General features: G+C 41.2%; 1 protein-coding gene across 1 annotated transcript in view; it reads right to left on the bottom strand.

Annotated features, from left to right (window-relative positions):
- Nucleotides 1–326: 326 nt before the first annotated feature.
- The window catches only part of LOC138961693 (cartilage matrix protein-like), an 18,667-nt gene continuing 2,047 nt past the window's right edge, over nt 327–16,946 (bottom strand). Inside the window, exons 2-7 of the mRNA XM_070333362.1 lie at nt 7,856–8,026; nt 6,534–6,797; nt 4,472–4,789; nt 2,939–3,128; nt 935–1,091; nt 327–487 (exon numbers count right to left, since the gene is read on the bottom strand). Coding sequence (XP_070189463.1) covers nt 2,941–3,128; nt 4,472–4,789; nt 6,534–6,797; nt 7,856–8,026 — 941 coding nt within the window. The 3' untranslated portion in view covers nt 327–487; nt 935–1,091; nt 2,939–2,940. The remainder of the gene's footprint in view (nt 488–934; nt 1,092–2,938; nt 3,129–4,471; nt 4,790–6,533; nt 6,798–7,855; nt 8,027–16,946) is intronic.

Here is a 16,946-nt window from a genome sequence, read left to right as displayed (position 1 = left end):
TCCCGTCTGTAATCTGGAAGGGTTTTTATTCGCGATAATCACCAAGCAACAAAACGGTAATCACCCTGCAGCCAGTATAAATTCTCGATAGCTTATGAGGTGAGCATGCAGTCACAGTTTGTGAAGTTCGCAATCGCGCTCCCATCGCTCAAATGTACAAGTACAATAAGAATGGTTTGTGTCAGGCTTTTGTGTCGGTGTGATGTGAGTCAATCTTCCTCGTCTATTTCATCTTTATTGACCGAGCCATAGTGTTATATCTTGTATCTAGTCTTGTATTTATCAGATATTTCTACAACATCAAAACCTACCTCAACGTAGTTTGTCGTACAGTTGACGGTGTCGTTGCCCACATGAAAATTTTGAAACTGAAGGTATGTGACGTAAGACTGGAGCTGCCGGATAATGAACGTGCATTCATGACTGCTGTTCACCGCCCTTTGCGTCCGAATGGTGCCAGACCATAATGTGTGCGTTTCCAAACATTCTGAAAGGCCATCAAAAGACATGAATGTTTCATGAGAGACTTCGTGATAGACGCGTCGTTTGGTGTGTGTGGGTGTGATGGTCGAACAAAACGATTAAGCTAAAAGATGTATATCCCTAGCTCTAAAACTCAAATAAAACCGATAGATCACTTGGGCATACGTGTGTACAATAATTTAATGGAAAACACACACACACACACACACACACACACACACACACACACACACACACACACACACACACACACACACACACACACACACACACACACACACACACACACACATTAAACCCGCAGTGGGCACGTACGTACGCACATTTATAAGTTTATCTTGTGCTCTTTTATTATAACATTCAATTATATGGCTTTGTATTTATGCAACTGAATAAAAAAACCTGTTTAAACAATTAAAAAAAGAAAATGATGACAAACAGAATAACTTACTCGCAGTCCATGTAATGTTGAAGCCAGTCCCGCTGCTCTCAAGGTCTGTGACGAACCTGACGTACATAACGTTTCCTGTTGACGTTATGTCAGAAGGCAGGACGGCACTGCAAACTCTGCTGAGAAGAGACGCGGTTCCGTCTGCACCGTTTTGAAACTGAAAGGATGATAGGTCGGCCTGTTACTCTCCCGATTTGACAACATGTGAATTTCGTTAAGACACAACATTACTCTCAAACTGTTGACGCTACTTTGACATTGGACGATAACAGCTAAATGCATGAATGACGACACTCGTGGATATGCCTCCATTTCCAATATTTTTGGTTACTGCCTGAAAGTCGACGTACTAAAGTGAACATGCATAGTCAGGGAACATTAATAGATGTTTGGTGGCTTGTTGGCAGACCAGCTTTTTTGTTGCACCATATCGTCTTTTGTTTAATCTTTTTCGACCAAGGCCGAAGGCCGAGATTGGCAAGGATGTACCAAAAGGCGATATGCTCACTGAGGACCAACAAAAAAGTGCTGGTCTGACAACAAGCCACTGAACATCGTTGTTGTCATCATTTTGGTAGTACAAAGGGACTGGGTGGCCGAGTGGTAACGCACTTGCGCTCGGAATCGAGAGGTTGCGTGTTCGACCCTGGGTCAGGCCGCTATTTTCTCCCCCCTTTCCTAACCTAGGTGGTGGGTTCAAGTGCTAGTCTTTCGGATGAGACGAAAAACCGAGGTCCCTTCGTGTACACTACATTGGGGTGTGCACGTTAAAGATCCCACGATTGACAAAAGGGTCTTTCCTGGCAAAATTGTATAAGCGTAGATGAAAATGTCCACCAAAATACCCGTGTGACCTGGAATAATAGGCCGTGAAAGGTGGATGCAGCGCCTAAAGGCAGTCGATCTACTGGCCGATGTGAATGCGTGATATATTGTGTAAAAAATTCCATCTCACACGGCATTAATAGGTAACATGCGCCTTGAGTCGCCTTGTGTGGTGAGATACGTGCGCGATATAAATCCTCGTAAATAAATAAATAAAAAATAAACAATTACCCACAGGGAGTGTAATGTTTAGAATGCAATTCATGGACCCAAGCGCGTCAGAAGTTCAAGCGATCGCGTCATAATTGAATGTGAACGGGCGCAGTGGCGTGGCGGTAAGACGTCGGCCTCCTAATCGGAGGGTCGTGAGTTCGAATCCCGGTCATTGCCGCCTGGTGGGTTAAGAGTGGAGATTTTTCCGATCTCCCAGGTCAACTTATGTGCAGACCTGCTAGTGACTTAACCCCCTTCGTGTGTACACGCAAGCACAAGACCAAGTGCGCACGAAAAAGATCCTGTAATCCATGTCGGAATTCGGTGGGTAATGGAAACACGAAAATACCCAGCATGCCTACTCAACGAAAGCAGAGTGAGCAGACTATGCTCTCAGAGTATAGTTTGGGGAACACAAAATAATGGGCAAACGAGCTCACGCATACCAGACAATTCTGGAACGCTGAAGAAGAAGAAGAAGAATGTGACATCAAACGTAAACTTTACATCGCTTTTCTTCCAGTCAAAAAATGGACAGAGCTGCCATCATATTTGCAAGGTCAGTCATTTGTTTAGCATGTACCGGGCTTCGTCAAAGATTACTTGACCAAAATTTCAACCAATTTGGTTGAAAAATGAGAGCGTGACAGTGCCGCCTCAACTTTCACGAAAAGCCGGATATGACGTCATCAAAGACATTTATAAAAAAAATGAAAAAATATCTGAGGATATCATACCCAGAAACTTTCATGTCAAATTTCATAAAGATCGGTCCAGTAGTTTAGTCTGAATCGCTCTACACACACACACAGACACACACACACACATACACCACGACCCTCGTCTCGATTGCCCCTCTATGTTAAAAGATTTAGTCAAAACTTTACTAAATGTAAAAAGCAGAAAGACAGAAATTTCAAATAATGCTCAATTTTGTGACAGTGGCGAAACATTTTCCATACGTACACTCAGTGAATCTTGATGACAGTCTGGCGAATTCTCCAGGTCCAGATGAGAGAAGGAAACACGAATGTTGTCTCGGGGAGTCCAGTGAGGGTCCACGTACACACAGAGTTGTTGGGATAGTGGTCAGGGAAGTTCGGGGACACGATCTGACTCCCTTGACCGCTCAGATGCCCACCACAGTTGTGGAATACTTGAGGTCGTGAATATTGCATTATTAAATCAAAAACACAAAGACATTCCACGGTCCCGGAGAACCATATTGGTTGCATGCATACAGGGACTTTAAACAATAATAACCATATTCAGTCTGTATATTTCAACCATCGGTCCATGAGTCTGTGTCAGTGTGCTTATGTCTATTTCTGTGCCAAGAGCGATTCGAAGGCTTCCACAGTCTATTCTTTTTATCTTCAATTGTTTGTCAACAAGTTTCAAGCCTCTTCCCTAAACACACAAACAAACAAACTAACAAACAATCTCGAATAGAATACTCTTCCCTTAAAGGCAGACTCAGCTTCAAGTAAACCATCAGTTTGTGGTCACAGACACTGTCAGGCTTTTACACACAGAACAAACACCCAGGACCTTTCGTTTAAACTCTCACCGCTTGAGAACATCCTAGGTGCCCTCCGTAAAGAGCGAGCATTTTTCAAAGAATTTATTTTTGTGTGGCCAGTCGGATTGTCTAGTACCACAATCGGACGCTTCGTTTTGGCGTTAGAATTAACTTTTAAAATCTAAATGATTTAATTGACAGCTTGTAACACAAACATTCATAAATCATAAAAGATTTATTTTTTCATCAAGACAGGATCAGTACATGTATATCGAAGTTTTGAAAGTTTGAGAAAAGGGAACCCGGCCGGAAGCTGGTCACGTAAGGTCGTGTTTTTCAAGCAGAACGAATGTTCTGCATACACTTGCTTGTTTGAAGACAACCGCGGCCGATAAGTTCGTGTGACTCGCAGTCGTTTGTTTTATTTTAGATTCAGTGGTACACAATTACGTGCTATTGCAGATACTGCAAGTCGCGTTGAAATCACAAACTGACGGCGAAATTGTGAAATAAAGCAAAGTGTGTGACACGGGTTCACGATGGCTCAGGAGTGAAATAAACCAATACATCTGGTGTGTGGTTTACGCAAGCTAAATAGCCATTAAAGCCAACTGTGTCAGTTAATGCTGTTAAATGCTATTGCAAGTGTGTTCCATATGGTTAGAACTGCTTTTCGCGTGATAATATTTAAATCGTTATGTAAACCATTTGAGGCAGACTGGGCCTTTAAGATACCTCTCACTAAATCGACCGGCCAATCAGCCAAACAAACAAGCAAAGCACACAACTTATCAGGATCAGAAGGCACCCCCCCCCCCCCCCCGCTCCTACCACCTAGTCAGTAGTGTACTGCATAATTATGGTTGAGTTAAATCTCAATAAAACGACATTGGTATAACCTACTGAGCACCAAGAAGCGAGACAGATTGCCATAACCGAATTTACCCAGTAAACAAACAAATAAACAAAATTCTCACCAGGGAGACCAGGCACGCACGCCTTAGCCTGAAAAGCCGTGTGTATCCCACTGAGCGCCGAGAAATTGGCGACAGTGAAGAGATAGTCCGAGTCCGGTTTACTGGCCATCTCGCTCAGCTCGCCCATAGCGCTGCCGCTGCTGATGCCGATGGAGAAGGTGGTAATGTTAGCGTTGTGGGCTGCTCTTGCGTGGTCGGCTGTGTGAGTGAAGTTGTTCGATTGACCGTCGGTGATGATGACACCGATGTTGTGGACGCCTTCACGGTCACCATTAGCGGTGGTGAACATGCTGGTACGCATGTAGCTCAACGCATCCCCTGGTTGTGGACACAGCAGAAATTAGCTTGAAGGATTTGGGTAGCAAATGATCCATGCAATGCGATGCCTGACTTCCAAAGTGTTTCACTAAAAGATGTACCTATTGTTTCCACGATTGCAAATGATAACAAGGCCAATTCAAGTTGAAAGGACAGGTTGGAAGATTAGACTAAACCTAAAACCTGTATCCTTATGTAGTAAAGTTTTGAGATCTGAAAGTTTTGATCTCTCTCTCTCTCTCTCTCTCTCTCTCTCTTCTCCCTCTCCCTCCCTCCCTCCCTCCCTCCCTCCCTCCCTCCCTCCCTCCCTCCCTCCCTCTCCCTCTCTCTCTCTCTCTCTCTCTCTCTCTCTCTCTCTCTCTCTCTCTCTCTCTCTCTCTCTCTCTCTCTCTCTCTCTCTCTCTCTCTGTGTGTGTGTTCAGTTTTGTGTTGATGATTGTCTGTTGTGTAAAATGTTTCGAGTAGTACTTGTCGTGCGTGCCTTTCGCTGCTTAGGCAAGCAATGATCTCGACTCCGCTATTAAAACCCATGCTGAATGTGCGTAGTGTGTGTTGTATTCTTTATTTCCTCGTTGAGATCCTCAATATTGACCTACGTAGGCCAGTGGTACTGACTTTGAGACTGAAGAATATCTCATTCGTTTTTTAAAGAAAGCAGTTTTAATTTGCAGATGAGCTCTTACTTATTTAAGTTATACTCCGCGAATGCGCTAAAAACAGGTCAGATCGAGGCTTGTCAATGTTGATGTCAAGATTTAGTCAAGTTTTGACTAAATGTTTTAACATAGAGGAGGAATCGAGATGAGGGTCGTGGTGTGTGTGTGTGTGTGTTATTGTGTGTGTGTGTGCGCGTCTTTGATGACGTCATATCCGGCTTTTTGTGAAAGTTAAGGCGGCACTGTCATGCTCTCCTTTTCTTCCCAATTTTGTTAAAATTTTGGTCAAATAATCTTCCACGAAGGTCGGACTTTGGTATTGGATATCAGCTTGGAGGTTTACAAAGTAATTAATGATTTTGCTCATTAAAGTTGTTATTAAAATCGATTTTTCGCCAACAGATTTAAAATTGATTGCATCGTATTCGTCAACAAGTTCTGAATCTAAAAATATACATATGTCATGTTTACTCTTAAAATGTGATCACAATTAACGACAATAGATTAATTAGTACTACGATTAAAATTTAAGAAATCGATATAAAAAAAAAGGTTTCACCTTATGCTTTATAATTTCCTAATTCCAAAAACAGATATATATGATTAATTGTCTTCAACACAAGCTTAGAAAGTTAAAAAGAATACAGACAAGCGCGCTTTCCTGCTTAGCGCAATGCGCTACCGCGCTATTCTGGCTTGTCAATTTGTTGTGCACGTCAAAAGTGAGCAATTTCCTTCCCGCGGGGATCGACGAAGCTGTATTGTCTTGGGGAGAAAATGTAGTGCGTTCAGTTTCATTCCGCGAGTTTGACAGCTTGACTAAATGTAGTCAATTTGCCTTACGCGACTTGTTTAAACTTCTCTTCGTGCGCATAAAGTACGAAGTTTGATTTATTTTTGTTCAAACAACATCAACATTGTCAATATAATGTAGCAAACAATCCATGATTGTTCAAAGATATTTAAAAGGTAAACTTGCTCTACTTCTTATTCTTTAATGTCCGGATGTGTTTCTGTTTGTGGGTATCTGTCAACATTTACGAAAGTAATCCACATAACCACCCTCCTCCTGCTCCATCGTATCTTACCCGTGTTCGTGGTGCCTCCGGTGTAGCCAATGTTCATGATCCTGTTCTTCATAGCGTCCTTGCCGTAGAAGGAGTTCAGGTTAAACTCGGTGTTGGCAGACGACGAGAACTTCAGCACGCCCACGCGGATCTTGTTGGACCCGATGTCGAAGACGTCGACCTGATCGCGAACAAACTCTTTCATCTTCTCGAACTCGACGTCCACCACACTGCTTGAATCATCCATCACAAAGACGATATCTGCCTGCACGTTGCCTGAGCAACCTGGCGAGATAGGGGGAAAATGTGAACAGAATAATAAATAAAGAATCAAGAAAAGACACAATAATAAACACGGAAATGGCAATGAACAATCAAGCTTTGGGTTCTGGAAGCTGAATGAGGTCGTGGACAGTGCCTGAAGCACCAACAACAATGGGGATACCTGCCTAATCAATGACGACAATGAAACAACCGTGGGGAGGAAGGAAACAAATAACAAAATGTCGACGTTAAAGATGACGAAATGGAAAACTACTTCATGGACGACCACAATCAGCCTGGGGCGTCAATCATAAAGATGATGTTTGTCAGAACATTAGAATAAAAAAACAAGAAAGGTAGGTTGTTGGCAGGAACGTTTGTTACAATACATTCACAGATATTTCGACCCAACGGTCTTTTAAGTGAACAGACCAACAAAATAATATTCAGATAAGTTTTGTGTGAATATTTGTTGGTCTGTTCACTTAAAAGACCGTTGGGTCGAAATATCTCTGAATGTATTGTTTTGTCAATAACAAACGTTCCAACAGTCTACCTTTCTTGTTATTTTATTCTGAATTTTGGAACGTTGGCAGTCTCTTTGTTTTTGGATTTTGTCAGAACATTGCCAGAATAACCCCGTTGACAGGAAACATGCGGGGAGGTTACAAATATAGAGAAAGACAAACTGCTTCATTTTTAGGAGGATATATCGCCGAAGAAGGCAAACAGATTTCAAGGTGAAATAAATGAGAATACAAGAAAATGTGTGGACAACAAATATGCAGAAAAACTTTAGACAGTAAGGTGCATAAAATGGAGAAAAAAAGTGACATTCCTTTTCAAAATGTATAGAAGATTGCAGACGATTTTCATATAGCTTAACTTGAAAGTTATACCATTTTAATACTTAATCCATGAATGTAAGTGATATTCAGTATTGATTAATTTAGGTTTGCCAAGCACACCACAATACATTTTGACATGAAATTTCTAGTCGGACATAATACATAATACATATCGCTTAAACATATTAACTCGTGATAAACACTTTCAATCATAATCAGTAACTGACTTACTGGGGCAAGCCTGCACGTTGCAGGATTGTGTCTCAGACAACGTTACAGAGCAGTTGGTACCACCAGTCAAAGGTGCAGTGTTGTTACATGCACGGCTGCGGGACTGGCTTCCGCTTCCGCAACTGTTGCTGCACGAGCCCCAAGGCCCCCAGGTCTCAAGACTGCCTTCCACTGTCAACACGAAACATGCAGTGATAGGGCTGGCCACAATAATTGGTTTAAAGTTGTGGTCTATTTATGACTATCCGGGGCTACGAGTTTCAAAACCCCACCTACACTGTGTGTATGACCTTGAGAGCTTTAGTCAACGCTTGAATTGTGCCGTTGTAACATCCGGTTTGCTCTCTCGGAACTAAGAATAATTATCAAGAGGGAGCAAGCAGGAAAAATAAACGCCTTAGAAGAGATTCGAACTCAAGACCTTGAAATGTCGGGGCCGATGTCTTAACCACTAGGCCACTCCACCAGTGTTGACAATGTCAACAAAATTAATAATTTTATATGAAGCAACGCTTGAATTACCTTTCATGCGTAACAAAAACGGACACACTGCCGTTCAAATTTGCCTTCATTGTTCAAACATGTTTCAACGAATCACAGCACATGTTTACACCGTCATGCTACACGGCACTCGCACCATGTGATGGCTGCGATATCTCTTTTTACAACATGCAAGACAAATGAGAAGAACAGTAATTGAATCACTCCAAAGCTTGTTTGTTTGTTTGTTGGTTTGCTTAACGCCCAGCCGACCACGAAGGGCCATATCAGGGCGGTGCTGCTTTGACACATAACGTGCGCCACACACAGGACAGAAGCCGCAGCACAGGCTTCATGTCTCACCCAGTCACATTATTCTGACACCGGACCAACCAGTCCTAGCACTAACCCCATAATGTCAGACGCCAGGCGGAGCAGCCACTAGATTGCCAATTTTAGAGTCTTAGGTATGACCCGGCCGGGGTTCGAACCCACGACCTCCCGATCACGGGGCGGACGCCTTACCACTAGACCAACCGTGCCGGTTCCTCCAAAGCTCTGTGCAGTTGAAAACAGACATTAAAGAAATACGTAGTAGTTATATTCACTTCTGAACAGTCGGCGGATAGAGATATAAATCATGCTGCTTCAAGAAAAACATCAAATGAATTCATATTCAAGCCCCAGTATGTCTCAAATGGTTTACAAAACAATTTAAATCTTCTCATCAAAAAAAGCAGTTCTAACCTTATGGAACGCACTTGCAATAGCATTTAATAGCATTAAATGAAACAGTTTGTTTGAATTGGTATTTAGCTCGCGTAAACCACACACCAGATTTCGTGGTTGATCTAATCCCTGAGCCATCGTGAACCCGTGTGATCCACTTTCCTTTTTTTCACAATTTAGTAGTCAGTTTGTGATTTCAATGCGACTGGCTGTATCTGCAATAGCACGAAAACTGTCTGCTTTGAGACACGACCTTTCGTGACCCTGCTTCCGGGCTATCTTTTTTAAAACTTTCAACACTTCGAATTGTACTGATCTTGTCTTGATGAAAAAAGAACTCTTTTATGATTTAAGAATATTTGTGTTACAAGCTGTCAACTCATTATTTAGATTTTAAAAGTTAGTTCTAGCGCCAAAACGAGGCGCCTGATTGTAGATCAGACGGTCCGCGAAAATAAATTCTTTGACAATTTCTCACTCTCGACGGAAAGCAGCCAGGATGTTCCCGTTCGGTGAGCGTTCAAATGGAAGGGTGTTTGTACTGTTTGTAAAAGCCTGACAGCATCTGTGATGGTTTACGGGAGACTTACTGTGCCCTTAATGTTTTTCCTTCTTTTTCACAAATGGCGCAGTAGCTCTAGTGGTTCGGACATCAGCCACGAAATCTCGAGGTCGTGAGTTCGAATCTCCGCCGAGACGTTTATTTTTTCCCCCTTGATCTCTCTTGAGAATAAAATATGATCATTCTTTCTTTATTAAATTTTGGTGTTTAACGTCGTTTTCAACCACGAAGGTTATATCGCGACGAGGGAAAGGGGGGAGATGGGATAGGGGAAAGGGGGGAGATGGGATAGAGCCACTTGTTAAGTGTTTCTTGTTCACAAAAGCACTAATCACAAAATTGCTCCAGGGGCTTGCAACGTAGTACAATATATGACCTTACTGGGAGAATGCAAGTTTCCAGTACAAAGGACTAAACATTTCTTACATACTGCTTGACTAAAATCTTTACAAACATTGACTATATTCTATACAAGAACCACTCAACAAAGGTAAAAGGAGAAACAGAATCCGTTAGTCGCCTCTTACGACATGCGGGGGGCAGAGAAATAAGGATGTGGAAAAGAAGACTTTTGGTAAGTGAAATAAAGGTGATGGATCCAGTCAGGTAGAAATAAGACAACAAGAAAAGAATTGGAAAACTGCAGGGAATAGTAGGGAGAGTTTTCTTGGAAGGAAATATAGGTGAAAGGACTGGTAAGGCAGAAATAAGACAAAAGAAGAGAAGTAAAGGGGTGGGGTAGCTCTGTGGAAACACTCCCGCCGCGTGAAGGCGACCCCATGGGAGCAAGTATGATCAGTCCTGAGAGAGCAAACCGGATGTTATCAAGGCAAAATTCAAGCGTTGACTGAAGCTTCCAAGGTCATACACGCGTTTCGGTGGGGTCTCAGGCCGTGTTCGCTGAACAGAATTCTGTCATAAATAGACAACAGCTTTAAAGCTGTGGTCTATTCATGACTATCCGGGGCTACGAGTTTAAAAAGATAGGGCTGAAAATCATGTACAGAATTCTGTACAGCAAACGCTACCCGAAACCCCATCTATACGGCGTGTATGACCTTGAGAGCTTCAGTCAATGCTTGAATTTTGCAGTGGTAACATCCGGTTTGCTCTCTCAGAGCTGAGCATACTTGTCAAGAAGGATAGAGCAGAAAAAAACACCGAATTGGCAGGGATTTGAACTAAAGGCCTCGGGGCCTCGGTACCCTAGTGGTTAGGACATCAGACACGAAGTCTCAAGGTCGAGAGTTCGAATCTTCGCCGGGGCGTTTATTTTTTCCCCTTGATCTCTCTTGAAGATAAAATATGATCAGTCTTGAGAAAGCAAACCGGATGTTACTCTGCAAAATTCAAGCGTTGACTGAAGCTCTCAAGGTCATACACGCCGTATAGGTGGGGTTTCGGGTAGTGTTTGCTGTACAGAATTCTGTACATGATTTTCATCCCTATCTTTTCAACTTCGTAGCCCCGGAAAGTCATACATAGACCACAGCTTTAAAGACCAACTCCGCCTCATGAAAACTGTTCGCCTCAGTGTCTCAGATCTGTCAAGGCCTTATCATGGGATAAAACCATCCCTCCACTTGTTCACATACCAGAAATCAACAGCTTGACTGCTTGCTGTCGTGAATTTTAATGTGTGTATGAATGAATTTCCGAAAAGAAAGCACCAGTGTCGTTCAGGAAATGAATTCTTAAAACAATACCACTGGGCACAGAGACAACAAAAGCTGTTTGTGGTATGTGACAAAATGGAGGCGAGGTCTTATCGTGAAAACGACTGGCTAGATTGGAGACGGTGAGGCAAACAGTTTCAATTAGGTGGAGTTGATCTGTAAACATGCTGTATTCACTTTTGGTTATAATTATACAATCGTTTTACATAAATGAAACATGGAATGATCACAACCGAAAATAATCTGAAGACGTTCTAAAAGGTCGCAGTTATTGTTGTATAATGTCTTGTCAATTTTGTGACAAGACAGCAAGCTAGAAGATACATGGCACAGTTGTAGGTCTCCTTCATAACACAATGTTTGCGACAAACACTTCAGAATTTGCATCCAAAGTGCTTTGAGGTTCCAACCCCTGGTGATAAAACCATGTGCACACCTACCCCTGGTGATAAAACCATGTGCATCCCTACGCTACCATCAGAGACACGCACATATTGATAGACATACCGACAAAAGAAGAAATATATGTAAGAGTTATATTCTACCTGTCATGGAACAACTGGGGAGATGCGTTAGAATGCGATTAAGCCTGCTTGTGTGCACGTAAAACCAGTTATAATTTATGCCGCGAAAGACCATTACTTCCCCTTCTACATTCAGCAAACATGATTTTACAGTGGGGTTGTTTTTTTTACAGGAGGTAGTATTTATACTTTGGAACAGGCGAAATAGACACCTATCAAAATGAAATTCACAAAAGCAAGATGCCCGCGTTTTAAATGACAAACAAATCAAAACAGCTAAAACTGGACACAGTTTGCATATCAGTGGAAAAAATAATCAAATTTGTGCCTAAAGCATTCTGTTTTTCACCTACCTTGTCCAACAATTTCGGTATGGAATGCTAAACGGTGTGGGTTATTTTCTTCTCAGAAGCTATGGGATAGCATTTTAGTGTTGAAGTTTAAGAGTTAATAAATGAGTTTGGGCATTTACAATCTCAACATTTTGATCAAAATTAAAAATGTAGCAAATAATCCACAAATGATTTCATCTTATTTTTTGACATTATTTTCTGATTTCAAAAACATATATATATGTTATGTTTGGATTAAAAATAAGCTCAGAAAATAAAATAATACAGAAAAGCACGCTTTTCTGTTAAGCACTTTATGCTACTGCGCTATACACTTAAACGTCAGCTTTGTCAGTCTCGGTCGATGATTATCTTCTTTTTTCGTGAAATGCAGTGCGTTCAGTATCATTCGGTTAATTTGACAGATTGACTAAATGTATTAATTTCGCTTCATGCAACTTGTTTAAACTTGTGTTTTAATGCGATTCATTTACAGACACCAGGTATATGTGTTATGTAATTAAGATTCAACTTTTCAATCTGATCATGAATTCGGACTATTTGAAACAAGGGGTGACACACGTATTTGTGGTTATTTGATGAACATTCTTTATTAAACGTGTGCAGGTGTGACGACAAACGTGCGGGATATACAAAACAACAACAGCAACAACAAAACAAACACAACAAAAAACAAAAACTTTTGCTGCTCATAATTATTCACGAAACCTGGGGTAGTTTTCTCCATGGATAGTTTTGTGAAATGACTTAAATAGTCTTTGGACCATTTCGAAGCTGGGTTGGGAGATGGGAGGAAGAGATAGCAGACTCTCTGTTTCAGCGTACCGCGTGACCAGGGGGCTAGACCTACGAAGATTTCTGAATGGTCGCTTGGCTATAAAGGCACAGTCCTTCCCGTGAAGCGTTCTGCTCACTATTTGATACCTGGTTGTTACATGGGATTAGACCATCCCTCCATTTAGACACATACCAATTACCAACACTTTGACTGCTCCCTGTGCTGAGTGGTAATTACACCCCCGGTATAGGGGTGTGTATAGGTTTCGCTCGATGTGTTTGTTTGTTTGTTTGTTTGTTTGTGTTCGCATATAGAGCTCAAGAATGAACGGACCGATCGTCACCAAACTTGGTGAACAGGTTCTATACATTCCTGAGACGGTCCTTACAAAAATTGGGACCAGTCAAACACACGGTTAGGGAGTTATTGGTGGATTAAAACTATACAAGGACTTATAGAGGGACATCTTAATGGTCAAAGGGAAATAACCATTCTCACTCAGTCACTGCCACCAACTGAGAAGGTTATTTCCCTTTGACGGGGGTGTTTTTCCTACCTCATAGGTTGTAATAAACGTGCGTTATCAACCAGAAATTGAAACGTTTATTGAACATTGCCACACACCAAGTGCTTACACGTCGTGTGTGTGTGTGTGCGTGTGTGTGTGTGTGTGTGTGTGTGTGTGTGTGTGTGTGTGTGTGTGTGTGTGTGTGTGTGTGTGTGTGTGTGTGTGTGTGTGTGTGTGTGTGTGTGTGTCTGCATACATGTGCATGTGTATATTTTTGAACCACGAGCTGAGAGCTACAGAAGCGTTGTTGTTTTTTGTTGTCGTTGTTTTCTAATGGAAAACCGTTACCCATTGGGAACTCTGTATATACATTCTTTACTTAATCTTGTTTTTGAACCCTCTTTACAAACTTTACCTTTGTTTTTTCTGCTGTCTTTTTGTAGCGCAAATCCTCCCAGACCAGCCCGCAGATACACCCTCCCCCTGGCCATTTTCTTGTTCCTGATCCTGATTGGATATGTCAGTTAATTTAAGCATGTACAGGGCCAGAATTGGGTGTTTCTATGGAAAAGCAGTAGTTCTCTGTCGCAAACTTGCTTTCTTATGTGAATCTTCTGTGTTATCATTTGTGATTTTAACTTCCCTTAAATCATCAGCCCGTGTTCCGTTATCATTGTTCGTTTTTTGTTGTGTTACCTTCAGCTTTAAAAACTGGTCGGCTTTATTAACCAACACCAAGTTGCCAAAAACAAATAACGTTGATTTTAATGACCCGCAGTCAAGTCCTTCTGTAACCCCGTTTGCACAGTCGAAGTTGTATTTATCAGGTGATGTAGAAAAGAACCCAGGTCCTGAACACGAGCATGAAATCAGTGTCGTACACATCAATGTCAGAAGCCTTAGGAATAAAATTAATTTATTGCAACCCGAAGTTCAACGGCACGATGTCTTAACACTTTCGGAGACATGGCTAGCGCCTTCTGATGATAACTCCTCATTACTGATTCCAAATTTTAGTCCCCCTGTTCGACTTGACCGTCCAGACCATCCTTATGGCGGAGTAGCAATCTATGTAAAAAATTATTTGTATTATAAACCCCGTCCTGAGTTTAACGTCGTCGGCCTAGAAGCCGTGTGGGTCGAGATAAAACTGAATAAAGAAAGTATTTTGATAGGTTCATTTTACCGTCCACCAAATGGATATGTTCAATATTGGGAATTAGTAGACGAAAGTTTAAGAAAAGTAAATAGTCAAGTGTTGAAGTTTGTGATCTGTGGTGATTTTAACGTTGATTTTTTAAGTTCTCCTTCTCACAATTTTTTCAATATGTTGCATTCATATCAACTCTGTCAACTTGTCAATGTTCCGACACGTATAACTGAAACAAGCAGTACCTGCATAGACCTTATAATTACACAAACGCCACAAATAATTAAATCTGTAGATGTTTTGCCACCAGTTTGCAGCGATCACAGCGTACCACGGGCGATATTAAAAAGTACTGTAAATGTAAGTAACTCCTTTAAACGAACTATTTTCAATTACGATAAATTGAATATAGAAGGGTTTTGTAACGCTCTTTCACAAGTTGATTGGACAGGTATGGTGACGAATGAAATGTTTAATGATAGCATTGATGTTTTTAGTAGAACTTTTATGAATGTTGCAAAGCAGTTCATGCCTGTTAAAGAAGTTGTTGTACGCCCTAAAGACGCACTCTGGATTACCCCAGAAATTTTAAAGTTAATCGACGAGAGAGATCAAACTCACCTGAGAGCAAAAACGAGTAACTCTTTAGAAGATTGGCTGAGTTATCGTCAGACGCGTAATCGTGTTACAGCAGCTAAGCGAGACAGAGTCCAGCAATTTTATATAGAGTTAGACGAACGCATTTCCGACCAAGGTTCCTTTGGTACTAAAAAGTGGTGGCAGTTGGTAAAGTCATTTATGGACAAGAAAGGACTTGGTGTTGATGAAATTCCTCCGATTAATTTTGAAGGCAAGATTTACCAGTCAAACCAGGAAAAAGCTAACGTTCTGAACAATTTTTTCATACAAAATTCCGTTCTTAACACGCCAGACGACAATTTGCCTCAAGCTGATTTTTTCGACAGCGAAATTAATGAGATTTATCTTACAGTCGACGAGGTTAAAGAGGTTATTAAAGCCCTTGATAAAGGTAAAGCCACTGGTCCGGATCTCATTCACAACAGACTTCTAGTTGCTGCTGTTGACGCCATAGCAGAACCCCTGACATATTTGTTTAATAGAAGCCTTAGAGAAGGTATATATCCTAGTTTGTGGAAGACGGCTCATGTCACTCCTATTTACAAAGCCGGCCCAGCAGATTGCTGTAACAATTATCGACCAATTTCATTATTAAGTTGTGTTGGGAAGGTAATGGAGCGCTGTGTCCACAGCCATGTTTACACCTTTTTACAGCGAAATGATATATTAACACCGGCACAGTCAGGATTTATTCCTGGTGACTCTACCAGTTGTCAACTGGCTTCTATTTATGACGAGTTCTGTTTAAATTACGATATGGGAATTACCACTCAAGCTGTTTTTTGTGATGTGTCAAAGGCATTTGAAAAAGTCTGGCACAAAGGGTTATTATATAAACTGGAACTAGTAGGAATTAGAGGACAATTGTTGAAATGGTTTCACGATTATTTAACAAATCGCCACCAGGCGGTTGTTATTAAGGGTGCTAAGTCTGCATTAAAATGTATCCCGGCAGGTGTTCCACAAGGTTCTGTTCTAGGCCCCTTGCTATTCCTGATATATATTAACGACATTGTGAATGATACTGAATCTGTTATAAAGTTGTTTGCTGATGACACGAGCATGTCTATGTCCTTAGAAGATCCAACTAGACGAGCACAGATTTTGAATGCAGACCTATATACAATTAATACCTGGGCAAAACAGTGGAAAGTTAAATTTAACGAAGCAAAAACGGAACTGTTAGACATAAAACGTGATAATATACCAACCGAACCAATCATTTTTAATAATATTGTTTTGGAAAACGTGAACCAACATAAACACCTTGGCGTAATCTTGCAGAATGATTGTAAGTGGGACTTCCAAGTGAGAAGCATCATAAAAAAGGTCACCTTATTAATTAATTGTTTAAGATATTATAAATATAGATTAAATCGTAAAAGTCTGGAAACTATGTATAAATCTTTTGTTCTTCCACATTTTGACTATGCAGACATCATATGGGACAACTGCACAGAGTACTGGTCAACTGCACTCGAAAAACTACATTTGGAAGCCATTCGGACTATAATCGGTGGTGTGCGCGGCACAAGCCACGATAAACTGTATAAAGAAAGCGGATTTTGTAACCTAAAAGAAAGACGGAGCAGACACAAACTGATTTTATATTCCAAGATGGTATATGGCAAATGCCCTCATTACTTATCAGATCTCTTGCCACCTTTAACTTCTGATGTTAACCCCTACCAT

Source organism: Littorina saxatilis, linkage group LG3 (assembly GCF_037325665.1).
Source record: "Littorina saxatilis isolate snail1 linkage group LG3, US_GU_Lsax_2.0, whole genome shotgun sequence".
In the NCBI taxonomy this organism is placed as follows: domain Eukaryota; kingdom Metazoa; phylum Mollusca; class Gastropoda; order Littorinimorpha; family Littorinidae; genus Littorina; species Littorina saxatilis.
The sequence above is the reverse complement of the archived record's forward strand: the minus strand, read 5'-3'. Positions and strand labels throughout refer to the sequence as shown.